Source organism: Microcebus murinus, chromosome 6, assembly GCF_040939455.1.
Source record: "Microcebus murinus isolate Inina chromosome 6, M.murinus_Inina_mat1.0, whole genome shotgun sequence".
Classification (NCBI taxonomy): Eukaryota; Metazoa; Chordata; class Mammalia; order Primates; family Cheirogaleidae; genus Microcebus; species Microcebus murinus.
In genome coordinates this window covers 12,662,503-12,690,211 of record NC_134109.1, presented here as the reverse complement: position 1 = coordinate 12,690,211, position 27,709 = coordinate 12,662,503, and the positions used below count along the sequence as shown (strand labels likewise).

The window sequence follows — 27,709 nt, the reverse complement described above, 5'->3', positions numbered from 1 at the left end:
AGAGTTGTTGGCGTGGGCGCCGTCGCTCTCCCGCAGCTTCCCCGGCCCCCCCCTCCGAAAATGGTATCATCCCCGGTCTTCCCCGCCTCGCCACTTCGCCTCCAGCTTCAAAATGGCGGCCGCCAGTGAGGGGTCCTGCCGGCCTGTCGTCAGGAGTGCTGCTGAGTGAACACCAGCTTTTCTCTCTCCCGAACCCGGATTCGACTAGGGGTTGGGAAGGGCAGTGGACGGCGTTGGGGGAGGCCTGACGAGGCAAGTGGGGTGGGAAAAGGAGAGCGCCTTTGGATGGGGGAGGGGGCGCTTCCGGCCCCGCGGGAGAGGCGGCCTCCGACTCCGACCCGGTCTCCCCTGCGGACGTGCTCCCGCGGTTTTGGTTGCGACTGTCCCGGTCGTTCCTGGCAGAAGTGCTCAGCGAGGGAAAGAGAAGTGACTTCTCCATGGGCCTAAAACTCCCGCTGCTTTGTGGCAGTCCGTTCGGTGTACTCCCCTGCCCTCCTTCCTTCCTCTCTGGTGTTTCCCTCCGGCCTTTCACTCTTTTGCCGCTGGAGGACTTCATCCGACTCCAGCTTCGGCTCCTTCGCCTCGTGGCTACGGCGTCCTCAGCCTAGCCGCTCGGGGTCTGGGGTTGAGAGACCACGAGGCTACTAAATTCTGGGCTCAAAGTAGGCGTCCTTTTAGTTCATCGACTCCAAATACCTTTCGGACGGTGTGCCACGCTTTGTTAAAATTGCCTTGGCGCTCTGCCCTTCCCGCCATCGCCCCGGAGCGCTCCCGCTATCACTGCTGTTTCCCAAGACGTCATTCGTTTTGACTTCGTACTATTTACTAGCTCTTCAGAAAACAATAGGTCAGACTGGCTGTAACCCCAGCAAGTAAGTCTGGCCTCCTGTGACCAGGCGAACCTGAACTATCATTTATCTCCATCCCCAATTTTTGATTTTTTTCACGCCTTTGACCCTGTTATGAATCGGCTACTCCCCTCCCCCCCACACTTCCCACTCAGTGAGCTCCAGGGCTACCCCAGACTCCTTCATTTCCCCTTGGATTTTGCATAGTTCCCCTTAGTTGTCATTAGTACGCACGATCTTTATTGAGAGAACAAGTAACTGATAGATATTTGAGATAAAGCAGTGCAGTTAGTATCTGTCAAAATAAATGCTCTGAAGGAACTTACGGTTTGAGTAGAGTTCATCCCTTCAGTATCCATTTATATTGCCTTGGCACTATTGGAGATACAAAGAGGATTACTTCCTCTCCTCTGTACCTTCATCATCCATTCCATAAATATTCTTTGTGCCTCCTTTGTAACACAAAAATAACCAACTTTGCCTGGGGGCAAGGAAAAAGCTTCATAAATGTGTAGATATTTGAGTTGGGTTAAGGATCAAAAGAAGTTGGTTCCTGGATGCAGTACAGGGATACAGAGCTTTAAGAAGCTTTAGCATACTTAAGGAGAGTGGGAAAATAAATGTGCTTGAGCATTATTTAATGCAAGGTGAGTCATTATTTCATGATTGGTAAGCGAGAGTATGTTGAGATTACCTTTTTCCACCTAAGGAGTTTAGATTTTCAGGAGTTAGCAGGAAGCCAGTGGCTACTCATGCATGGAGGGGGCAGGAGGATATTTGCTTTTTAGGATGGTCTCTGACAGCTGTATGGAAGATCAACTGGGAACAGGAAAACTAGATGAAAGGAAATTGGGAGTCCTTCAGGTAAGGCAATGAGTGCCTCTATTGAGGTAGGACAGTAAACTGTGTCAAGAGAGATATTAAGTAAATGTCAAATAGGATTCAACTGGTGGCTGCCAATTTGGTAAGAGGGCGACTTCAGTTTTTAGTCGGGAAGACTAAATGGTTGGTGATGCCATCAAAATCTATTTTGAGACATGTACATAAAATAGAATGGTGCCAACCTGCACTTTAGGAGTGGCGGAATGCAATGCTCAGCAGTCTAAAGCATTGATTTTAAAGTCTAGACCTGTGCTATTACAGTACCCACTAGCCACATGTAGCTATTGAGCACTTGAAATGTGGTTAGTTCTAATTGAGATGTGCTGTAAATATAAAATACACTGGATTTTTGAAGACTTAGTATGGAAAACAGAATGTACAATATCTCATTTTTAATGATTACATTTTGAAATGATATATTTTTGATATATTGGGTTAAATAAAATATATTAAAATTAATCTCACCTTTTTTTGCTTTTCAATGTGGCTTTGAAAAAATTTGAAGCTGTAATACATTTGTGGCATGTGATATTTTTCTGTTGACAGAAGCTTTTGTAGTTTACACTAATGATGGGATTTGTAAGGAAGTGGAATATGAGCTTGGGCCCTGAGACATTGAGCAGTGATGTCAGGGTTGCTTTTTGGAGACCTCCTTTGCCAGTTAAGGCATTCAGTTGTTTTTTGTTTTTTCCTCGAAGAAGACTTCAAAGATATCTGAGCAAGGAGTAATGTGTGCAAGGGTGTTTCTGAAGATTGATCTGGCAGCAGTAAGTATTTAGGTTGAGATGAAGGGAGGAAAGGCTGGAGGCAGAGAAACTGAGAAACCCAAACGTAAGGTAATGAGGCTCTGCATTAAAGTACTGGCAATAGGAATAGAAAGGGAATGTTACATGTGCAAGGCCTTCTCAGGAAAGAAGGATCAAGAGCTGATAATGGACTGCCCCAGAATAAGTAAAGGGAAGAATAAGCATGAAGTTTCAAGCCTTGGTTACTTAGATAACAACTAATCAATTGATGTCACAGCATTATAAAATGTATTTGAGCCTAAAGATATTTAGTCCCCAAATAGAACCAACAAAGTTGAGGGGACGAAGTGGTCTGCCAAATACCCTCCCTCTTTATCTCCCTGCTTTATCTTCTAATCCAATCAATCATACACAGCAGCTACTTTTCCTAACATATAGAAATACCTGTATCATGCCACTCTACTTGGTAATTAATCTTAAAATGTTTCTCTTTTGCTTGTAGAACTAGGTCTAGAGTTTCTAAAGCCCTTAATTATTTGGCCCCTTTATGTTCATTAGGTCTTTTTCTTTCATTTTTTGCCATTATGGAAGTATGCCAGCCTAGTGTTTTCACTGGTACACTATAAGTTGTGTTTTGTGCTTTTGCTCATGTTATTCCTCTGTTTTGAATACCTTTTCTCTGTGGCTACCCAGCCAGGTCTTTCCAATCCTTAATGAATAATCTTAGATCTCACCTCTTCTGTGATTCTCAATAACATAAGCTAATGTCAATTTTTAAAATCCTGTTTCCTGATCTGTATAGTTGAGCCCTGATTATAGCCAGTTTTGTTCATTATTTTTATGTCTTTTATTATTTTGTTCCTGTATTTTATGTAAGCTTAAGCTTCCTAAAATTATGACAAATTTTTTTAAAGGGCTATATGTTATACACCATAATTATAAACAGAACTAAATTATTATACCACATTGATGAGGTTCTTATTTACTTTTTAGATTTATAAAGAACTCCTCTAAATTCATGGTGTTTCATCATATATACGACTGAGATATCAGTAAGTAATGAATGTTTAATAAAGATACAGCTTTATTATGAGCAAATGTAGTAAAACTATCTTTTCATCTGTTGATATCTTGGTCTGTCTGCAAAAAAGTTTTAACATGAACTCATTCAGTTCTAACTGCAAGATACTTTGTATTTTCACTTCATAATCTAAATGAAGAAAGTGGGAATTAAGGAAGCTTTGAGTAGAAAGAGTTTTTTCTTAGGCCATTAATATAATTGTGGCACAGGAAGCTTTTTGCAAGGAGAATTTCCTATGTCATTTCCAGATTGTATTTATAAACATTTTCATCAAGTAGATAATTAATGTCTTTGTACTTCTCATACCTCAGATAAGAGCACATTAAGTCCGTATATATTAAATTTTAACTTCTCAACATTTATTGAACAACCACTATGTGCAGAGCTTGTGCTAATGTTCTGAGGATACAAAAATGGATTAAGCCTAGTCTGCACTCAGAGCTCACTCAAGCAAGGGGAACTACATGTAGATCAGTAGCTGTTAATGGTGTGCTAAGGGCTCATTCAAGAAACACTTATTGACCACCATGATGTGTTAGGCACTATGGAGGCTTTGGAATGTTACTGTGAGCAAAATAGACAAGGTCTTTACCTTCTTGGACTCCACATTCTTGTGTGGGGGTCAGGAGGAGAAAAGGGGGCAGCCAAAGAATGTACATAGATAGCAATTATAGACAGCAGTAGGTATTTTGAAGAAAATAGAATGATGTCATAGAAGATAAATGCAGTGGAGAAGGACTTTAGGGTGGTCAGAGAATATCTCTGAGAGAATAAATTAGAGGCAGGGTAAATATGCAAACTAGTTAGAGATCTTGGTAATAGTGGAGATAGAAGGAAAGTTGAGAAATACAGTGGGATGGTACCAAACCATATTACTGGAAGTTTGTTTATAAAAGTCATTGATAAGCCTCTATACAATTTAAGCTAATGGACAGTTCTCTGGCTTCTCAGATTTGGTAGTGTGAATGAGAGGTGAGGAAGTAGAGAAACTTTTGGAGAAAAATATTCTGAGAAATTTTTTTGTGAAAGGGAAACAAATGATGCAGTGGTTGTACGATTAAGAGGAGGTTCTTGGGCTGGGTGCGGTGGCTCAGCCTGTAATCCTAGCACTCAGAGGCTGAGGTGGGAGGATCACTCAAGGTCAGGAGTTTGAGAATAGCTTGAGCAAGAGCAAGACCCCATCTCTACTAAAAATAGAAAAAATTAGGTAGGTGTGGTGGCATGTGCCTGTAGTCTCAGCTACTTGGGAGGCTGAGGGAGCAGGGTGGCTTGAGCCCAGAAGTTTGAGGTTGCTGTGAGCTAGGCTGACACTAGAGCACTCTAGCCCAAGTGACAGAGCAAGACTCTGTCTCAAAAAAAAAAAAAAAAAAGAGGGTTCTTATAAGTTGGGAAATTCTGGAGTATCTCTGTGTACTCATGGGAATGGTACGTCAGTGATACATTGATGCAGGGGAAAGAGGGAATGACTGAAAAAGTTAAGTCTTTTTAGAAGGTAAATGAGAATGGGATCAACACCATACACAGGGATTGGCCTTACATGGAAACAGGGCTCTTTATTCCATATAATAGGAGGCACAACAGTGTACATGCAGATAGGTTAATAGATGTAGTATCTGGAAAATGAGGAATTACTGTCTACTTTTATTTTCTGATTGAAGAATGAGGTGAGATTATCAGCTGAGAGTAGGGTAGAGGGTAGGGTGGGTGATGGTGATGCCTGAGCAGAAAAGAAGAGTTGTGACATAGTAGTCTCAGAGATTGAGAGGCAACCTTCTAAGAAAAGTAGGATTGATCTGTCTTTGTGTCTCTTTGAGATCTTTGACTATGAATTTGAAGAGCAAATAGCACAATTGTGTGATTTTGGTTTTTTATCTGGCAACATTCAGCTGTTGGAATAGACAGAGTGTATAGTTAATTGGAGTTGGGGGTTTTGCCAGGCTAATACAGAGAAGGACTAGAGGAACAAGATATTTGAGTGTTTGCCAGATAATAATGATGGATCATGGATGGAAGGCAAGGATCTGAGTGGAGACAAGAGGGGGTTGATGGATAGTGAAAAAGTGATCAGTGGATTAGAGATACTGGTGAGGCCAAAGGATTTTTGCGTTGGGAATGCCAGAGTAAGTAAGGTAGTAGTGATAGAGTGGGGTGCTTGAAGGTGAAATTTTGAAAGTGGTGCAGGTACTGGTAGTGATAAGGTGTAGAAGGTCTAGGGTGTAACCGTGGCGGGGGTGGCTGAAGTGAAATGAAGATTATTGGAATTGAGGAAGTCAAGGAACTGAGAGGTCAACATTGAAGTTATTGAGAGGAAGACCTGGTCAGGAGCTAAAGTCCTCAGTGAACGAGGACAGGTTAATGGATGCCACAGTGAGGAAGAAGGAAATGTGGAAGTGTGATAGTGAACTGCTAGGTGGCATGAGCTTTAACGGAACTGAGGTATTTAAAAGAGGAAGAAGACCTGGTTTGGAAACTGTATTGAGGAGCAAGGAACACATACTTCCTGCTTTTGAGGTATAGAGGGTAGAAGAGACTTAAAAACAACAACAAAAAAACCCCAAGACCCTTCAAAGGCTGCAGGAGAAATAGTATCATTAGGGAACAGCCAGGTATCTGTGAAGACAAGCAGGTAAAGAGAATTTGCAGAGAAGCAGTTGAAGTTACCAGTGAACATAATTGTAGTTCCAGAGAGCATACTGAGGATTTGGGAGGGAGAAGAGGTAGGCATTGAGTATAACTAGGAGATGTATGTATCAATGATTGATAACCTAGGACTCTTGGATTTTGGGCTGTAACCTAGGTAAACAAGCATGGGGAATGTGGTGGGATTAGCCTCCTGTCAGCCTCTTTTGAAAGGTACACAGTTTACCTTAGTTTATTGATGACCTTGGGCAGATGGTGAGAGATCATCAGGTAATTCGGTGGCCTCTCCTACCTGCATAGTTAGCCAGAAAAGGCTAATTTATTTTAAGGAGCTAAAATCTGAAATATTTCTGTGGAGTTGAACTTTGTTAATGAATATTTTTTATAACATTTGTTTAATAGCATACAATTCCGGGTCCTAAATCCTAATAGATGTGTTCATGTTATATTTTTCTTGAAATTAGTGGGCGGCATCTCAACATATATTTCATCAGATATATGTTGAGCACCTACTGTGTGTCAGGTTCTGTTTTAGGAATTATAAACATAAGATAACTATCTCTATTTTTCATTCCCTCACATTCTAGTTCAAGGGTTCTTAACATTAACCCTCTTAGGCCGGGCGCGGTGGCTCCCGCCTGTAATCCTAGCACTCTGGGAGGCCGAGGCGGGTGGATTGCTCGAGGTCAGGAGTTCGAAACCAGCCTGAGCAAGAGTGAGACCCCGTCTCTACTATAAATAGAAAGAAATTAATTGGCCAACTAATACATATAGAAAAAAATTAGCCGGGCATGGTGGCGCATGCCTGTAGTCCAGCTACTCGGGAGGCTGAGGCAGTAGGATTGTTTGAGCCCAGGAGTTTGAGGTTGCTGTGAGCTAGGTTGATGCCACGGCACTCACTCTAGCCTGGGCAACAAAGCGAGACTGTCTCAAAAAAAAAAAAAAAACATTAACCCTCTTGAAAAATATGTGAATTTCTATGTGTATATGTCCTTTTTGGGGTTTTGTTGTTGTTTTTGTTTTTTGGTGTTTTGAGAATTGGGAGGGTCCATAGCTTTTTATCAGATTTTCAAGGGGGACTGTTTATTTAAAGACCACTGATCTAACAGAGAGACGTGTAAACGAATCATTGTAATGCTGTGTAATCAGTGCCATCATAGAGCAAGATAAAGGAAGAAAAAATTCACTTTGAAGGGTAACATCCTTTTTACATGTATAATAATAATGTTCTATATACTGGGATACATAGGTGAGGAAAGGTTAATTGCCCCAAATCTCATAGGAGTAGATTCAAATCTAGGTCTGTTTTAATACAAAGTCCACTACTTTTCATTACACCCTACTGGGGGACCATTGTATAATAAACAAGGGAATGTAAGATTATGTCTATATTTTTTAACTTGGCAATGGGTCATTAAAATGTTTGCTTTCCATGTTTATGGAATTTCTGTGTACTTAAAATTTGAAATAATTTTAATTTGTCTGTTATATATGTTAAACTGTGCTTTTATTTTTAATTATGCTTTCATTTCTTTTTAAAGAACCTTTTAGTTTGTTACTACTGGACCAAAAAAATGACATCTATTATCAAATTGACTACCCTCTCTGGGGTCCAAGAAGAATCTGCTCTTTGCTATCTTCTCCAAGTTGATGAGTTTAGATTTTTATTGGACTGTGGCTGGGATGAGCACTTTTCTATGGATATTATAGATTCCCTGAGGAAGTAAGTTACATTTCATATTTCTAGGCTTTTATTAAGTCAACTTAATACAATTCTACAATGTAATACCATTTTGATGTTACACAGTGTTGCTTTTTTGCACTAATTTAGTTTATGCCAAAAAACTAAATAGTGACCATTTTATCTTGTAAAGTTTTGATTGACTTATAAGCTTTGTTTCTTGAAATTCAGCAAAATCTTAAGATGTTACTTGGCTAGTGGATTTCAGTAGATATTTTTGTACCCTAATTTTAGGAAAGAGCAAGACTACATAATAATTTGAGGAGAGGAAACGTCTTCCATGTGAAAGTTTGATAGTTGGATCACATTAGCTTACTTTCTATTAATACCTCTTTTGATGCTAAACACTGTGAATTTGTTCTCAGAATAATGACCATGAAATACAAAAGGATTCTAGTCCATCTAAAAAATTCAGTTATGTTTGCAGTATTATACTAACTATGGAAGGAAAGAGGACTTAAATATTTAAAAAACTTGAAGCCAGGCTGGTCGTGGTGGCTCACACCTGTAATCCTAGCACTCTGGAAGGCCTAGGTGGGTGGATCCTTTGAGCTCAGGAGTTTGAGACCAGCCTGAGCAAGAGCAAGACCCCGTCTCTACTAAAAAAAATTGAAAGAAATTAGCTGGACAACTAAAAAATACACATACAAAAAAATATTAGCCAGGCATGATGGCTCATGCCTATAGTTCCAGCTACCCGGGAGGCTGAGGCAGGAGGATTGCTTGAGTCCAGGAGTTTGAAGTTACTGTGAACTAGGCTGACACCAGTGCACTCTAGCCCAGGCAACAGAGTGAGACTCTATCTCAAAAAAAAAACAACAAAAAAACTTGAAGCCAAAAATTAAACCCAATGCATCTTGTTAATTTCTTTTGATAATAATATCGTATGCTTCCCTGATGAATTGAAGTTTTATTATAATGAATATGCTTCCAGTCACCATGCTAAAAATCTGGTGAATATCCATAATATGTGGCCATTTAAATATTCTATCCTTAGTCTAGTATGGAGGCTTGTGCCTGTATTCCCAGCCATTTAGGAGGCTGAAGTGGGAAGATCACTTGAGCCCAGAAATTTGAGACCAGCATGGGACAACATAGCAAGACCCTGTCTGAAAAAATAAATTCTCTTTTTAACAATGTTTGAAATTCCAAGCTGAGTTCTTGAACTTAAATTAATAGTATAGAGATATCTATTCAAAATCAATCACCTTAATTGTGTTGTCTACTGGTTTTTTGGTTTTTTTTAAAGACACTCTCCTTCTGTTGCCCTGGATAGAGGGCAATGGCATGATCATGGCTCACTGCAACCTTAAACTCCTAGGCTCAAGCAATCCTCCTGTCTCAGCTTCCTGAGCAGGTGCAACTACAGGTGTGCACCACCCCTCCTGGCCAATTTTTTCCATTTTTGGTAGAGACGGTCTTGCTGTTGCTCAGGCTTGTCTCAAACTCCTGACCCCAAGTGATCTTTCTGCCTTGGCCTCCCAGAGTGCTAGGATTATGGGTGTGAGCCACCATACCATCCCTTCTTTTCTTTTTTAAATGTGTCTAGACACCATATATTTAGGTGTAACTTATACCATAATTATGATATGTATGCTGAATGGAAGTAGTAATAATTGAAATTCAGTGTCATAATTAGGTGTCATAATTTTAGCTGTTACGTTTGCTCTTCCACCCAAGCATAGTCCTCAATCCAGAATTGGTGAATAATTTTGAATATCTTGTGTTTACCCTCAAAAACAAGGTTTGAGAAAGTCATCCTTTTGATTTTGTTCTTCTAGACATGTTCACCAGATCGATGCAGTGCTATTGTCTCACCCTGATCCTCTCCATCTTGGCGCCCTCCCGTATGCTGTCGGGAAGTTGGGTCTGAACTGTGCTATCTATGCAACCATTCCTGTTTATAAAATGGGACAGATGTTCATGTATGATCTTTATCAGGTAATTTAAGCAATTAAGAAAATTCTTTTAAACATTCCTTCATTGATTACTTTTAACCTTTTATATGTGTTGTTTTTGTTAACGTCTCAGCCTCTGTAATCACTTGAATATGTGGTTTTCTTTTAGTCTCGACACAATACAGAAGACTTTACACTCTTTACATTAGATGATGTGGATGCAGCATTTGATAAAATTCAGCAGCTAAAATTCTCTCAAATTGTGAATTTGAAAGGTAAAAAATGTTTTCAGTAGTATAAAATGTTGAACTAATGGGATCTAACTTGAAAAATACTGAGGAGAATTCCCAGTAAAAATTATAGGCACTGTGGTCTGAAGAATGAAAAATTAGCATATTCTGCCTTGATACGGAACTCTGAACTTCCATTTTAATTTTTTTTTTTTGAGACAGAGTCTCGCTTTGTTGCCCAGGCTAGAGTGAGTGCCGTGGCATCAGCCTAACTCACAGCAACCTCAAACTCCTGGGCTCAAACAATGCTGCTGCCTCAGCCTCCCAAGTAGCTGGTACTACAAGCATGTGCCACCATGCCCGGCTAATTTTTTCTATATATATTAGTTGGCCGATTAATTTATTTCTATTTATAGTAGAGACAGGGTCTTGCTCTTGCTCAGCTGGTTTCAAACTCCTGACCTCGAATCTGCCCACCTCAGCCTCCCAGAGTGCTAGGATTACAGGCTTGAGCCACCACGCCCAGCCCCATTTTACTTTTAAAATATTTCAAACTAAATACTAACAAAATATTAATAGCATAGGCCTTTTCATATTAACTTGGGAAAGGCTTATTTAGTTTACTGTATGTAATGAACAAAAACTAATGTAGCCAGATCCTACTTCTCAGAGCTTATAGTTACATTAAGGAGACAGAACAGCTGAGATGGGTAAGTGCAGTGATTGAAGTAAGTCAAGTGCTATGGCAGCAGAGTAGAAAATGACTGAATTTTAGAATCAGACATTGAAAAGTTTATTATTTGATTAGGTTAGGAAGGTATATTTATCATCTATAGAGAGAATTGTATTAGAGGTTTTCATAAAAATGAATCCTGGCATTGAAAAAATGATGGTGTAATGGACTCTTGAAAATTTAGCCCAGAAGTAACAATGGTCTTAACAGTTTTGCTTGTACTTAATTTTTCTGTAGGATAAATTCTTTACCATAATGAAATTTGAATTATTATTCTGTCAGTTTAGAGGTTAGCAAAAATGGAATCACTTGATAATTGTGTATACAATATAAATATTAAAATTTATTAGTTTATACTAAGTAATTTAGTGTGCTAGCTTTTCAGTCCAATTTCTAGCCTTCTATTTATAAGCATAAATCTCTGCAAGGATACGTAATAAAATGACAAGAGTGTTTGCCTCCAGTGAGGGAATGAATTAGCTGGGGGACAGGAGAGTGAGACTTGCATTTCACTGTATGCATTTTTACTTTGGAGTTTTGTATTATTGCATATATAGGATTACCTATTAAAATAGCTTAGAAATAAATAACCTTTCTTCAGAGTCGTGAAAGAAATCTGATTATTGTCATTATCTTGTTGATATAGGTAAAGGACATGGCTTGTCTATCACACCTCTGCCAGCTGGTCATATGATAGGTGGAACAATATGGAAAATAGTCAAAGATGGAGAAGAAGAAATTGTTTATGCAGTTGACTTCAACCACAAGAGGGAGATGTAGGTATATCAAGACAAAAGCTAAAGGAAATGTAATTGTTATTATTTCATTCTTCAGAGGAAAAGTTAGAGTTGGGTTTTTTTAACTAGAAATCATCAAATAGTGAATATTTTCAAAGTTAATTATTTGTATAGTAAAGGGAAAAGTTTGGTATAAGACAAAGAGATTTTTAAAATTTATGCTTAAGTATATACTCTATAAAATGTATCTCCTTGTATATGTTACAAAGGAGATGAATTTTATATACCAAGTTATTTTTATATACTCTTGACCTGCTACTTAGCAGAACTCTGTTGGTGGGCTTTTTGCTTTGTAAAGTCAGTAGTTACCATCTTCTAATACAGCGACCCTGTGAAAAGTCAGATTTGTTTTAAAAGGGGACACAAGCCATAATTTTACATACTTCATTTGGTACTTAGAACATTACTATAAAATTTTTTGAAGAAAAAAAAAAACAAAAAACAAAACAACAACAGAAAAAAACAAAAAAAAATTTTTTTGGTGTTTAGTCTCATATAGGCTTCTCTTGTTATATTAGTACATTAATTTCATAGCTGTATTGTATTAGATTACAGTAGCTTTGAGATCTTTATATTAAGAAATACTTAACACTAATAACTTGAATTTTAGATTCTTATAATAATCATAGAGTATTGAGGAAAGGATGGTTATTTGAGTAAATGGTATTGGGGAATTCAGCCATTTGGGGTAAAAAAAATTATTTTTTTGCCATATAGCAAATAAATTTCAAATGGATTAGAATTAAATAGAATTGGTGAGTCTGATCTCTAATTTGGAAAAGACTTTATAAGCATAAAGATAATGGGCCAAGTTACAAAGGAGAAATCTGATAGATTTGATTACATACAAGTTCAAAATTTCCAAAACAATAAGCTAAATTTAAAAGTAAATAAATTAGGGAAAATATTTGTAGCAAGTTGGCCAAAGACTTACATGTATCTGACACCAGCCATTTATCAATTAATTGAAAAGATATCAGTTGTAAAATGGACAAAAGGTATAAAGTCAAAAAGAAAATTTAAATAATGATTTTTTTTTAAATGGTGATATTCTTCTGGGAAATATGTAGTAAGTTGGTCAGTCTTTCTAGTTGAACTTTTCTGTAAAAGGTTAACTCTTTCTGGAAAGCTGTTTAGCAATACTGTATATTACAGTAAATACATTTCTAGGAATGTGAACTAAAGAAATAAGCAGAAATGCAAGTGAAGCTTTTTGTAAAAATGTTCTTTGAAAGATTATTACTATTTTTTTTTTTTTAATATTACTATTTTTTTTTTTTGAGACAGTCTCGCTTTGTTGCCCAGGCTGGAGTGAGTGCCGTGGCGTCAGTCTAGCTCACAGCAACCTCAATCTCCTGGGCTCAAGCGATCCTACTGCCTCAGCCTCCCGAGTAGCTGGGACTACAGGCATGTGTCACTATGCCCGGCTAATTTTTTATATATATATTAGTTGGCCAATTAATTTCTTTCTATTTTTAGTAGAGACGGGGTCTTGCTCTTGCTCAGGCTGGTTTCGAACTGACCTGGAGCAATCCACCGGCCTCGGCCTCCCAGAGTGCTAGGATTACAGGCGTGAGCCACCACGCCCGGCCTGAAAGATTATTTTTAATGGCAAAAGGAGTGACCTAAATTATCAATAAAGGGAATGGTCAAATAAATACATTATAAAACACAATAGGAAATTTTTATAATTATTAAAAATTTGGTTTAGAAAAAAATTTTCATGTCATGGAAAAATGAGGATATAGAACTTAGTATATAGGAGTGTACCTGGGATGTCAACTTTTAAAGTACATATATATGCATAGAACAAAGTTATATTCTTAGAAGGATGTATACCAAAATATTCTATCAATCATTTCGGAGTAATGGTACTCCGGAAGATTTTTATTTTCCCCTTTATATGTTTTTGAATTTACCAGATTTGCTTATTTGGTATACTTTTATATGTTAGATGGGGGAAACATGTATGCTTTTATAGTTAGGGGTGGGGGAAAAACCTTATAAAGGAAGTTGCTTATTTTTTAAATAAGAGAAGTTTTTAGTAATTGAAGTGATATAAAATATTCCTCTTCTTAAACTTTGTTATAGCCACTTAAATGGATGTTCCCTGGAAATGTTAAGCAGACCCTCCCTGCTTATCACAGATTCATTTAATGCTACATATGTGCAGCCTAGAAGAAAACAGAGAGATGAACAACTTCTGAGTATGTATTATACAATGTTATTTTTAATGAGCTGTGAAGTGCATGGTAGTATGAATTACTGTTTATTCTGTTTAACACTTTTGTTGGTCATAAGAGGTTGGCTAACTCTAGTATTTTTTTTTAAATGTTATGTGGTCATATCAGTATTTTGTACAGGAAGGTACTTTAGTTAGTGTGAATTTAACTTTTGTGTAACAGGTGTAAAGTTGGCTTCTCCCTACCATCCAGCACATAGTTAGCTCTCCCTGGCACTCACTGGTATATGTCTCTATATAAAGTTGTCATAAAAATGTGTTAGAAAAACATATTCTAAAAGACAAATGAACAAAAGAGATAAATGAGAGTGCAAACAGTCTACTAATTTTGATGTTGGGTGTTTTACATTAATTCAGTAGTCTTGGTTCTGAAGAGGTGCCTCTGGGCCATTACTGCTTGCTTCTGCTTTGACTCAAACTGCTGCTTCTTAAATTTCTTTTAAAAAATAAGATATATGGGATTTCAATAGGGAAAATTGGAGTCCACTTTTAAGGCAACTGCTGCCTTAAAGTAGTCTATCTACTAAAAAAGTGTAACTAGTATACTCTGTTACACTAATTTTCAGAAGCTCTCGGTTTTTTTGGTTTTTGCTAGAGTTTGGTTTTATCAGATATTTCCAAGCAGACTTTCATCTAGAGCAAGGAAATCTATAAAGATGCCCTGTTGGATGGGAGTATGATTTCTATATTCTCGTACAGGCATACATACATCCAAAATAAGTATTATATATAGTCAGCCGTCAGTATTCACAGTTCTACATCCGAGGATTCAACCAACTGCGATTGAAAATATTTGAGAAAAATAAAAACAATACAAATAAAAATATGGTATAACAACTATTTTCATAGCATTTACATTGTATTAGGTATTATAAGTAATCTGGAGATGATTTAAAGTATATAAGAGGATGTACATAGGTTATATGCAAATACTATGCCATTTTATGTAAGGGACTTGAGTGTCTGTGGATTTTGGTATCTATGAGGGGTCTTGGAACCAATACTTAGTGGATAGTGAGGGATGACTATATATGATTTGTGTGTGTGTGTGTGTAAGTGTGTGTATAAAATCAGGAATTCATCACAAGAAAGTTCTCAGAGGTGTGAGACCAGGTTGGCCTGGAAACCCCAGGCTGGTTGCATTTGGCCTAGTCATTCAGTTTTCCCAGTGATACAAATATAATTTTCTATGTGTATTATGTTGTGTAAAGTGTGGAGGACTACTGATGTATAATTTTTCAGTGAAGAAAATTGACGGAAAAAAAATTGGAAGAAAATTCAGTTGAAAGAAAATTGAGTTAAAGGCATTCTTATTCCTATGAAGATAAAAATATATTCAAGAGAATCAAAAGTAGTTGTGATGACTTAAACAAAATTCTTTCAGTTTGTATCTGGCTTAGTAATTGCTTATTTATAAATTATAGTCTTTATAGTAAAAGTAGGGAGGTAAAGTAAGCTTTAATTTTGTAGCAGAGTATTGTTATGTTCTATAGGGATTTTATATCTTGTTTTCTAGCAAATGTCCTGGAAACACTACGAGGTGATGGAAATGTATTAATAGCAGTGGACACAGCAGGCAGAGTTTTGGAACTTGCTCAACTTCTTGATCAGATTTGGAGAACTAAAGATGCAGGATTGGGTGTTTACTCATTGGCACTCCTAAATAATGTCAGTTATAATGTGGTGGAGTTTTCTAAGTCCCAGGTTTGTTTTCATGTTATCATTTGTAATACAGAAGTTTGTATAGTTATTGGGTGTATGGAATATGGTGTCTGAATTTCTCTTTGAATTTCATTTTCCTGTTGAAGAGGTTGTTAGTAATACTAACCATTAACTGTTTACTGTTCTGTGTGCTTTACGTGTATTACTTCATTTAATCCTTATATACCCTATAAAATAGTTTCTATTTTTATCCCCATTTTGAAGATTGGGCAAGTTGCTTCTCATCTAATTCTTAGTTTGTCAATTTGTAAAATGGGGACAAGAATAGAATCTACCTCATAGGAATAAGTGTCCGAATTCATTGTTTGGGATTTATTCATTTATTTATTTAAGACAGAGCTTTGCTCTGTTGCCACAGCTGGAGTACAGTGGCACCATATTAGCTCACCACAGCCTCAAACTCCTAGGCTCAAGCAGTCCTCCTGCCTCAGCCTCCCAAGTAGCCGGGACTATGGGCTTGCTCTACCACGCCCGGCTAATTTTTATTTTTTTTGTAGAGATGGGATCTTGCTTTTGCTCAGGCTGGTCTTGAACTCCTCACCTCAAGCAATCCTTCTGCCTTGGCCTCCCAGAGTGCTACGATTACAGGCGTGAATCACTGTGCCCAGCCTATTATTCTTCTTCTTTTAAATAAACTCTTTCCCTTGAATTAGCAATCTCTGGGAGTAAGATAATCATTTAGACCATGTACGCTGATTTTTAAAAAAAGGTTTAAGATAACTTATAAGTGAAATATAATGCAAATTGGATTTTTAGGGAGATAACTGGAGTGGGAGGCTCTAATGGGGAAAAGAAACAGAAAATAAAATGCTTGTCCAAACTATAAGCAACCAATGGGGGGAAAAGACTTAAAATAGAACTTGAATTCGTTGGCTATTCGAAAATATATTGAAGTGGCAATATAACATTTTCTAATTAATCTTTTCTTCCCCTATTAGGTAGAATGGATGAGTGATAAATTGATGAGATGTTTTGAAGACAAAAGAAATAATCCATTTCAGTTTCGCCATCTCTCTTTATGTCATGGTCTTTCTGACTTGGCTCGAGTACCTAGCCCCAAAGTTGTACTTGCAAGCCAGCCTGACTTGGAATGTGGATTTTCAAGGGATCTCTTTATTCAGTGGTGTCAGGACCCTAAAAACTCAATCATTCTAACTTACAGAACTACTCCTGGGACTTTAGCACGTTTCCTAATTGATAATCCTTCTGAAAAAATTACAGAAATAGAGGTAAGCACTTGGATATGAATTTTATCTTAAAACTGTTTAGGGATATGTTGTGTATGATGTATAAAAATCAGTGGTCAAAAATAAACCTTAAAGTCGTTCCAGTATTTTTATTAGAATAATGGTAGAGAGCCACTGATAGAATGAGTTTCAAAGACCGTTAACTGGAAATTCTCATTCTTGAACTCTTCCATGGTATCCTATGGAATTTAACCCAGAGGGTAAACATATACATTGTTTTTTCAGTCTCTCTGGAAAGTTCCTTTCCTGTCTTTTCCTTAATTTAAATCTGGATGTTTCTTAATCATGTTCTTTTCCCGGTAGCCCACTAAAGTAGGCACTTTTTTTTTCATGTTTCGTGTACTTTGAGTGGGGTAGTGTCTTCTTGTTGTGTATTGCAACTTTCAAGCAATTTCTCTTCCCTTTGCAGTTCATGCCATCAGACCTGATGATATGCTGACCCCTCCTTGTTTCTGCCATTTACTGACCTCCTGTTCATTCTCTGTCATTCACTGGTGTGTTAGACTCTGATTCACAACCTTCCTGTCCACTGGTACTTAGGATTCCATTCTCAGCTTAACATCTGTGTATGTGATCTGTCCAATCCCTTGGTTCTCTCAGTTTCTTGACAGCTTATTTTTCAATTATCTTTTTCTCCACTTTACCTTAGCCATCCATTCCCACTACCATGGTGTCTACTCCTATGCTCATACCCAGAACCTTTTTATGATATGGCTGAACAGTCTCCAGCTCTACCTCAAACACCCCACTCTGATCTTACAGCTGACTTTCTCTATTACTCCCATGCCAACAACCCTTTGGTCATGTTGGTACTTTCAGTTCATGAACTTCACCTTTTACTATCCATCATCCTTCTAGCTTAGAGATAGTGACCCATCAATAATCATAATTTTGCAAACACTTTTAACTCTCTTACCTTTCTTTCTGTTTATTCTACCTACCTGGAAAAACCTTGACCCTAGTTAAACCATGTGCTTAGTCTGTGCCTGTACTTAATAAGCAGCTTTATATTACTGAAGTTAAACACTACTGTGTGGACAGGTTTCCCTTCACCTTTATGAATTCACATCTCAAAAGGGCACCCTACACTAGCACTCACATTCCATAGGGTATTCCCTTTCTCACTCTCCCATAAGGCAGTTTTATGCATTGTTTTTCCTCTCATTCTCAGCCCCCATTCATAGCACATGACCTTGTCTCAAACTTAACAGAGAAGTAGAAGTGAGACAGGAATTCCTTTACCTTCCCACCACTAAATATATTTCGTACTACATTTGCTGCCTTATCTCTAGTTACAGGTGCAAGACAACTAGTTAAATGACCAATATATCAAAAGATCATTTGCTTAATAACCAGTCCATTAAATCTATCAGTTTCCCAAAACTAGTATTATAGAAGTTTATAGCGGTTGATGCTGAATGGGATGGTTACTAACTACCAGAGTTGTGCAAAGTTTTAGATGACTGCTTTTCATTTTATCTTTGTAGCAGCCATTTTAAGGAACATTAGGTTGTTAAAAGCTAAGTGGTAAGGGTGTCTTTGTCTTATAACTCTACTTTAAAAAAGCATAATATTAGTAACTAAAAATCTAATAGATATTTTCTATAAATACAGAATTGTTGAGCAAAGATGCAGAGCAGGCATACCACAGTAAAATACTGTCTTTTGGGTTATCTAATAGCTTAAAAATACTTGAAACATAAAACTAAAAATAAAAATAAAAAAAAAATACTTGAAACAGTTTCATCAGATATGAAATACTGAATTTGAAAACTTTAATTACTAGAAAAGTCCTTTAGGGCTGATAAGCCATTTGAGGAGTTAATAAAAGAATATTAAAAGTGGGCCAGGTACAGTGGCTCACATCTGTAATCCTAGCACTCTGGAAGGATTGCTTGAGCTTAGGAGATCAAGACCAGCCTGAGCAAGATCGAGACCCATGTCTACAAAAAATAGAAAAATTAGCCAGGTGTGGTGACTCATGCCTGTAGTCCCAGTTACCCAGGAGGCTGAGGCAGGAGGATCACTTGAGCCCAGGAGTTTGAGGTTACAGTGAGCTATGATGATGCCACTGTACTCTAGCTGGGGCAACAGAGTGAGACTCTGTCTCTAAAAAAAGAAAAAGAAAAAAAACCAGTAAATGGCATTCAGAAGTATCCTAAAGAAATGAGAAGTAGCCAAAACATGAAATGTTAGTTTAAAAAAATAAGTAATATTTATGCTGAGGATTCTGTCTCTGCTCACCTTCTTAGGATATTTCTTCTGCAGTTATTCCTCTCTCTCTGTTATCAGTCTTCCCTCTACATGATCACATGCAAAACAATTTTTACTATTTTCTATTCCCCTACTCAAAACCTGTTCTTCTCTTGGTCTTCCTTATCTCAGGTCTTTCTTATCTCTTTTTTGTAGTTGAGGAAACGTGTGAAGCTTGAAGGGAAAGAACTTGAGGAATACTTGGAAAAAGAAAAACTAAAGAAAGAAGCTGCTAAAAAACTTGAGCAGTCAAAAGAGTGAGTCATTTTCAGATTATAAATTATGTATGTAATTTGAGAAGAATGTATGACTTAAATGTTTAGTTGAAAACATTTAAATTTTCTTAGGACTTCATCACTTTTGTTACAGACATCTTTTGTGTCTAAACATACAAAAGGCACAGTAAAAAAAAATACAGTATTATAATCTTATGCAACCACCTTTGTCTTAATATGTGTGATTTGTCATTGAGATGTTATGCAGCACATAATTATATATTATTTGGATTGTTATTGAATTAATAATTTTGAATATTCAGTTATAATTTTATAAATATTAATTCAAAATCTTTTTTGGACTTTATGACCTTGATCTATTCCAAAATCCTCCTAGGGCAGATATAGATTCCAGTGATGAGAGCGACATTGAGGAAGATATTGACCAGCCATCAGCTCATAAGACAAAGCATGACTTGATGATGAAAGGTGAAGGTAGTCGGAAAGGAAGTTTCTTCAAACAGGCAAAAAAGTCTTATCCTATGTTTCCTGCCCCAGAAGAAAGAATTAAATGGGATGAATATGGAGAGATTATCAAGTACGTGAGCAAAACAAACTTTTCTTTCTTACAAATTGGAGGTAATATCTGTGTTACCATTTCGGCTCAGTGAATTTGGTCTTTCTGGTCACTATGCACTTTGTCAGTTTCTAAGTGCCTTGGCCTGAAAGATATAGAAGACTTATAGTTTGAAATGCAAAAATAGAAATGTTGAGAAACATCTAGAGAATTAATATTAAGGGAAAACTGGTAGTTTTATTATTTAGTTGTGTGAAATGTTTAGAAAGATGATCAAGACTTTTTCCCCCACTTAAGAAAGGCAGGGAACATCCCTTACACAAAGGATAGGAAGAACTTTGATGGTTGGTAATATTACATTTGGGAAATGGGTTATATCTCAAATAATACACATGTGTGTTATGAGATATGTGAGATAAAGAGGAATGTGAGATAGCATGAATGGAACCATAGAAAATCTGTATCTTCTATTAGACAAACAACTGAAATCATATATTCTAATTACAATTTTGAAAACACTACTGGCCTGTGTAAAAATCCTTTAGGGTTCTCGTTGCTTCCCTGGTAATGTCAAATGCTTTAGCATAATGTGGGCTATCTTTCACAATCTGGTTTCTCCCCATTTTCTATATGTTTCTATATATAGCAGTGTGCTTTGTCCACTCTGGTGGTATCAGCCTTTCTGTTTCCTTCTGCTTGGTTTCTCTGTCATGCCTTTGCACATGTTTTTCCTTTGGTTCTGTTCCATCTTCCCCTCTCAGGTTTCCAGGTGCTGAATCTGGCCTCACTAAATAGTGGAAACTTTTCCTGGCTCCCAACACAGGTCTTTTTTTTGTACTTCCATAATGCTATCTTGAGCATATAGTGGAATTAGATCATTCTTGAGTTTAATTAGGAAAATTCCACTGTTTACTTGACCCTCCAAAACAATAGAGAGGAAACATAACAACTTAACTTTGGTGATTTTGCTTACCTTTCCACTTAATGAGTGGCCAATCTGTTTAGCATGGGCAATGATCTTTAGCTTCAATTTCATTATCTGAAAAATGGGGATAAGAATTAATTGAGGTTATGTTTATAAGGCACTTAGCCTAGAGCCTGACTCATACTAAATGTACTTTAAGTGGTTGCTACTGCTGCTGTTGTTATGTAGATTACAGTTGGAGATATTGGACTCCAGGGGCTAAGAAGCTGCTATAACAATCTGGGTGTTTGGGAATAGAGGCCTGGATTTTCAGAAAGGAGTGTGAGTGGATTTGGGAGTGGGGCTTTGACAAATACAGGAGTCAGAGAGAGAATATTTTAAAAGTGTGTGGTTTTTTTTAAAAAATTTAAACTAGACTAGAACTTTTTCTAATATTGGAAGTAAAAATGGAAAGACAGATGTGTTAATAGTACATTGAAATAAAGATAAAGGCTTATGAGGGAATTAATGATATTTTATATCTCAATCTTCTTGGTAATGTACAAATGGAAAGTCATCTGCTTTCTTTGGTAGGAAGGAAATAACTGGGGATCTTAAGGACGTCAGAGGAGTTCTGAGATTTATTGGGATTTGGCAAAGAAAACTACAGAAATTGAGAAAAAGAATTATTGAAAAAAATACAGAGCTAGGTTTCAATAGTACTTGTGATAGCCACTAAGGTCTTCTAATGACCTGTCTAGGAGCCTTTCACCAGTGCACATGGTGTGTTTCAAAGAACACACTTTAAAGAATCACTTCGGTGATTATGAAAAACATGACATAGGCAGTCATCTGATAATTGATATTATAAAATTGCATTGGCTATGGATCAGATGTATGTTTAAATCTTGAAATACATGTCTAAAAATTATGCCACCTACTAGCTAGCTATACATGTTATATAATATTAGCTTGCTTTTTGCTACTTCTAATTAGAGACTTATTATTTAGACCAGAGGATTTCTTGGTGCCAGAACTTCAAGCTACTGAAGAAGAAAAAAGCAAATTAGAATCTGGTTTGACAAATGGAGATGAACCCATGGATCAGGATTTATCTGATGTTCCCACTAAGTGTATTTCTGCAACAGAGTCTATTGAAATAAAGTAAGTGCTTTTGTTGCAGTTTGAGAATAAATTATAAAATTAAGTTTCAATCACTTGAATTACATAATTTACATAGTTTCAAAAGTGAAATTTCCAAATATTCTGTAGTAAGTTTGTGCTTTTAAAATTTCTCCATGAAGAGACTTGTGAAGTGTGGTAGTATTTTCATTAATGATGTTTGAATGCCAAAGTAATTGAATTAGTAGTAGGAGTTGAACATTAAATTGTTCATTTATATGAAGAAATATTATTTCTGGCCTTTTTAGTAAGCCCATAAGCTGGTGATAGAGAATAGTGCAACTTACAGTTTAATTTTTGTTTTTGAGACAGTCTCACCGTGTCACCTGGGCCAGAGTACAATGGTGTCGTCATAGCTCACTGCAACCTCAAACTCATGGGTTTAAGCGATCCTCCTGCCTCAACTTCCTGAGTAACTGGGACTGGTGTGTGCCACCACTCCTGGCTAATTTTTCTATTTTTTGGTAGAGATGGGGATCTTACTCTTGCTCAGTCTGGTCTCAAAGTCCTGGCCAAGTGATACTGCCGCCTTGGCCTCCCAAAGTGCTAGGATTACAGGTGTGAGCTGCTGTGCCTAGCCCAGTTTAATTTTTTGAGTAACTGCTTGTTTTATAAAATATACTCCTTGACTTAAACATCTCTAGTGCCCTAATGTCTAGAAAATACTTCTGTGATCTAAAGTAGTTAAGAAACCTTCCCCCCTCTTCTACTTAGTATAGTTAGTAATACCAGTAAATGATCATTTTGGAATTTTTTTTGTCATCAGAGAGCTAAGTGGTTTGTCCAATTATAGCTAAGACCTAAATAATATATTTTTGGGCATACCTAAGGCCTAAATAATACATATTAACAATATAATACATGTATATTTCTCAAATCTTCATTTTGTATATCATATACATTTTTTTCCTGATGATAAAAGCCATTTTTTTTTTTTTAGAGTTGTCAGAAAAGTAATCTTGAATAATCATGTCTAATTACAGAGCCAGGGTTACTTACATAGACTATGAAGGACGCTCTGATGGGGATTCCATTAAAAAAATCATTAATCAGATGAAACCACGACAGTTGATCATTGTCCATGGCCCACCAGAGGCCAGTCAAGATCTGGCAGAGTGCTGCCGTGCGTTTGGTGGAAAAGATATTAAAGTGTACATGCCAAAGCTACATGAAACAGTTGATGCCACTAGTGAAACACACATCTATCAGGTAAATATGCTGGCAGTTGGCACTGAGTAGAAATAAATACTTTTTGTTGCAGATTAGGACAGATACATTAGGAATACAGGGATGAGTGAGACAGACACGGCCCCCTGCCCAAGCAGACGTAATAATCTGTGGGGCTTATAAAAAGGAAATAGCATTTATCACATTATCATACCCATGAGAGAGAAGTTTAGGATGCTATGAGAGTGTAAAGGGGAGGAACCCAACTCACATTTAGAGGTTTAAAAAAGGTTTCCTGGAAGAAGTGATAATTAAGCTGAATCCTAACAGTTGTTTAGATGGGTTGTCAGGTGCATAGAGTAGGAAAGAGAAGGGGAAAGAGTGTTCCATGCAGATGGAACAATATTTGCAAAAGTACAGAGGTGAGGGGAATGGTGAGTATTAAAGAATTCAAAGGTTCCAGAAAAATTCACAGATGTTAAGTTTCTACTCCTAATTGAAACAAGTGGAAATAGGTATAGAATTCAGGACTAGCACAGTGGAGAGATGAACTCTTATCAAGTAAAAGGAGATGGTGTCTATTTAAAACAGAAGTGATGTCTATATCTGGAAGAAATGGGTTGGAACTTACCAGGCAGAAAAATTATTCTGGGCAGAGCAAGAGGAAGCAACATTTCAAGAATATGGAGGTGTGGAACTATGGTATATTGGAAAAGTAAAAGCAGTTCAGTACTCCAAGTGCTAGAGAATGAGTCTTAGCAGTGATTCTCAGCTTCGGCTGCACAGGAGAAATCACCTGGGAAGCTTTTCTGGGAGCCAGAGGAACTGGCTCTGGTATTAATCAGTGCTCTGGTATTAATACCAGTGCTCTGGTATTAATCTCACTGGTTATATTAGAAACAGTGGAGAGAAGGCCCTGGCATTCATTGTTTTTTTTTTTTTAATTGCCATGTGATTCCAATGTGTAGTCAGGATTAAGAACCTCTACTTTGGCAGGTAGACAGGGGCCTTAATGATCTTACAGGTAATTAGGTCTTGGTCATTGTGAGGATCCGATGAATGAAAGATTTTCAAATTTTAATCACATTACCAGAGCTAGAAAAAGATAATAATTGGTTATATTTAATTTGTTAATCTATATTCTGTGGGTTTTATTTCTTTCCCTCCCGTTTGCATATCTAGGTGAGATTAAAGGACTCTCTTGTCAGCTCCCTTCAGTTTTGTAAGGCAAAAGATGCTGAATTAGCTTGGATAGACGGTGTTTTGGACATGAGAGTTTCCAAAGTGGACACAGGCGTTATTTTAGAAGAAGGAGAACTGAAGGATGATGGAGAAGACTCAGAAATGCAAGTAGATGCCCCTTCAGATTCTAGCGTTATAGCACAACAAAAGGCCATGAAAAGTCTGTTTGGAGATGATGAGAAAGAAACAGGTGAAGAAAGTGAAATCATTCCGACTTTGGAACCCTTGCCACCCCATGAGGTAAAACATTTAAAAAGCATGTGCTTATTCTCTTTCTTAATTTGTCATCCTTCTAGTTTTCGTTTTGTGTTTTTAAAGTATGTATCACATTTAGGCTGATTTGGGAGTTTTTAAAAAAGATCACTGAAGACATGTTTGTGTGCATCTTTGTGTGCAGCAATTCTGTATGTGTAGGGAATGATAACAATGTACAGGAAACCTTTAGCAAATCTTTTAAGGTACATAATTGTGACCTTTTTTCAGTATGAATTTTTAAATATTAAGTTTGATGATTGTGAGGCTCACCTACCTGCTTCTAATCAGGAGATTTATAATTTTCTAAGAATGCCTTACTGTTGCACTCCATTTGTGTATATTGTCAATTCTGTTCAAATCACTTTTGGTTTTGTTATAGTTAGAAATCTTTTGTTAAATATAGATACAATTTTAGTCTAGTATTTACATGTTCTCAAGCAGTATCTAGTTAATTAACAAATACTCTAGGTTATTAAACTTAAAACAATATTAAAACTGTAAGAGTCCTACATGCACATAAACTGATGTCTTCAGCCCTCTATGAAATTGAGGATAGAGAGATAACCTCCTGTCTCTTTGGATTCCCTGCTAGTACTACTCTTGAAATTGGGAGGAGGAATTAGCATCTTTTTTCTCTCTGTGCTAAAGCTAGTGCTTTTCTAAGCAATTTCAAAAGAGCAGCATTAGGCAAGAACCACTTTCCTTTCTGATTATAAAACCTGTGGCATCTGTTGCAGTTCCTCTAAGGATGAAGGGACAGTGGAAATGGGATTAGGGAAGAATTATCCTCTGAACTAAGCAAAGGACTGGGATCTGGAAAATGAATTTTTTGGTTCAGTTCTGCCTGCTGGCACTCTAGTTGACCCCCTTAGGCAAGTGGGTGAGTGAAGAGCATAACATTACCAAGCATCTCTCTGTTATTGTGAAGCATGACTAATAAAATTGATTGTGAAACATTCAGAAAATGTGAAGGGCTTTGTAATGTTAAGTAATGGGGTAAAATTCAGAATAACAAGTTGGCATGTGATTTATAGTCTTGAAATCTGTCAAAGGACTTCAGGGAATAATAGAAGATATCTTAGAGATCGTGTGGTGTTTTACTTTATTTAGTAGACCTGTGTGTCTGGTGTTTTATTTGAAGTTATTCTTTCCCCTTTGCCCTTATCTAAGGTTCCTGGACATCAGTCAGTTTTTATGAATGAACCAAGACTATCAGACTTCAAGCAAGTTCTTTTACGGGAGGGGATTCAAGCTGAATTTGTAGGAGGTGTGCTTGTTTGCAACAATCAAGTAGCAGTCCGTAGAGTAAGTGTGTTTTTACTAGGAGCTGAACAGAATACATACTTCTGATGTTTTGTCATTTTGAATTCTGTAATACTTGATTGGTAATTTCATAAAACTGAAGATCGATAATTTATATTCATAATGATGACCTTGGAGGCTTATAAAAGTCTTATTGAAGGCTCTATAAGCAGTGATATATAATTTTATTGGAAATTTTTGTTATTTGAATCCTCTGACATTTATGTGTCTATGTAAAATTCATGACTTAAATATTCTGTGAGCCAGAGCAACCCATTTCCTGACTAATCATAAAGTAATCTATTTCATATATTTTGGTTATTATATCTGCATATTTATTAATGAATAGAAAATGTACTAAAGAATTTTTTTAACTTGGTTTCTAGACGGAAACTGGACGCATCGGATTAGAAGGCTGCCTTTGTCAAGATTTTTATAGGATAAGAGACCTTTTATATGAACAATATGCCATTGTGTAAAGGACATGATGTCAAGAAGTATCTGCTTGACCTTTCTAAGAAAAAAGGATTCTTATCTTATTCTAAGCTTTTACTGTTTTGTTTTGTAACATATGAAAAGAATCTGCCAGAAAAACTTACATGTGTTAGATTTTTAAAATGTAAATATTAATAGAGAACATTTTGCTAATGCTCGAATGAGCATTATATAGCTTTTCGGTTTCAGAGTGATAGCGCTCCTAGCAAGTGTACAGGCCCAAGAATGGAAGGCGATCAGTTTCCTTTGGAGACCCCTTATTCTAGAAGGGCTTTTTACTTGAATAAAACAATGCAACTTCGCAAACCAGTTCATGGCCTTAGAGAAATATGTTTGCATGAGTTTTTGCAAACTGTTTCTTATATTTTCTGGAATGAAAAGTGAGAATTATTTAGAAAAATCATGCTACAAAAAAACGAAGCAGAAACAACAGGTTTTTGACACTTATTTAAAAAAACAACAACAAAATACATGCTATGACTCTTCTAATTTGAATATGTGATTGTTTTGACATGGAGCACATCTGTTCCATGCTTATATTTCCTAATGATTCACTCTAGAGTAAGGTAGTACACATTTGGTTCAGAACTCAGTTTTTCTTTCTCCTATTTCTTGTTTTATTATGATTTTGTTTTTCAATTTGAATTATATCATCATTTGAATGTACATAATTCAAAAGAACTCTGTGATGTGTTAAAGTGTTAAGGGCTCGGCATAGCATACATTTTAGACACATCTTAACCATCAGCTAGGTTACTATATTGGAAACTGTTTAGTGCTCAGTTTTTAAGACTACAAATATTGAACCTCATGTTTTTTATAAGGTAACAATATAATTTAATTAAAAGGTGTAAATGTTTTCATCTCTTAGGCTTGTGCTCTCTTAAGATTACCCAAGTAGTAGTTGGATTTTGTACACATTACTACAAAAATAATGCTGAAGTTGGATAAGGTTATCCTTTCTGTGTTCATGTCTTTCTTGTGGCTAACCACCTTGATATAAACCACTTGTCTTCAAGAGTAGAAACAATACATGGAATTTTTATTGAACTAAGTAATGAAAACCATGTCGCTTTATTGTAATTTGTTGATGACTTTTTAGAAAGTACCTGAATCATGGCAGACTTTGGTGTTTATTTTGCAAGTATATAGGCTTCCTTTTTACATTTAGCATTTTTAGAAGGATCAATCTTCTTGTTTAACTTATATAGAACTACGTATGTTACAACCCAGTGATATCAGACTAGAATTAATATTTTATTCTATTTCAAATGCTTACAAAGCCTCTCTTGTGGATTATAGTGCTAATG

General features: G+C 36.7%; 1 protein-coding gene across 4 annotated transcripts; it reads left to right on the top strand.

The window, feature by feature from the left end:
• The first annotated feature begins 71 nt into the window (after positions 1 to 71).
• CPSF2 (cleavage and polyadenylation specific factor 2) lies at positions 72 to 27,463 on the top strand. Of its 4 annotated transcripts, none has more exons than XM_012773903.2 (16): positions 72 to 252; positions 3,470 to 3,528; positions 7,739 to 7,920; positions 9,720 to 9,879; positions 10,006 to 10,111; positions 11,446 to 11,575; positions 13,688 to 13,803; positions 15,355 to 15,542; positions 16,499 to 16,789; positions 19,217 to 19,317; positions 19,673 to 19,873; positions 21,768 to 21,920; positions 22,922 to 23,147; positions 24,288 to 24,587; positions 25,773 to 25,907; positions 26,291 to 27,463. In XM_012773903.2, the coding sequence occupies exons 3-16, from the start codon at positions 7,772 to 7,774 to the stop codon at positions 26,381 to 26,383; spliced, it is 2,349 nt and encodes a 782-aa protein (XP_012629357.1). In that variant the 5' UTR covers positions 72 to 252; positions 3,470 to 3,528; positions 7,739 to 7,771; the 3' UTR covers positions 26,384 to 27,463. The 4 variants fall into 4 exon arrangements, with proteins under 4 accessions (XP_012629357.1, XP_012629360.1, XP_012629359.1 ...); XM_012773905.3 differs by lacking the exon at positions 72 to 252 and adding an exon at positions 299 to 872; XM_012773904.3 differs by lacking the exon at positions 72 to 252 and adding an exon at positions 901 to 1,712.
• Positions 27,464 to 27,709: the final 246 nt, after the last annotated feature.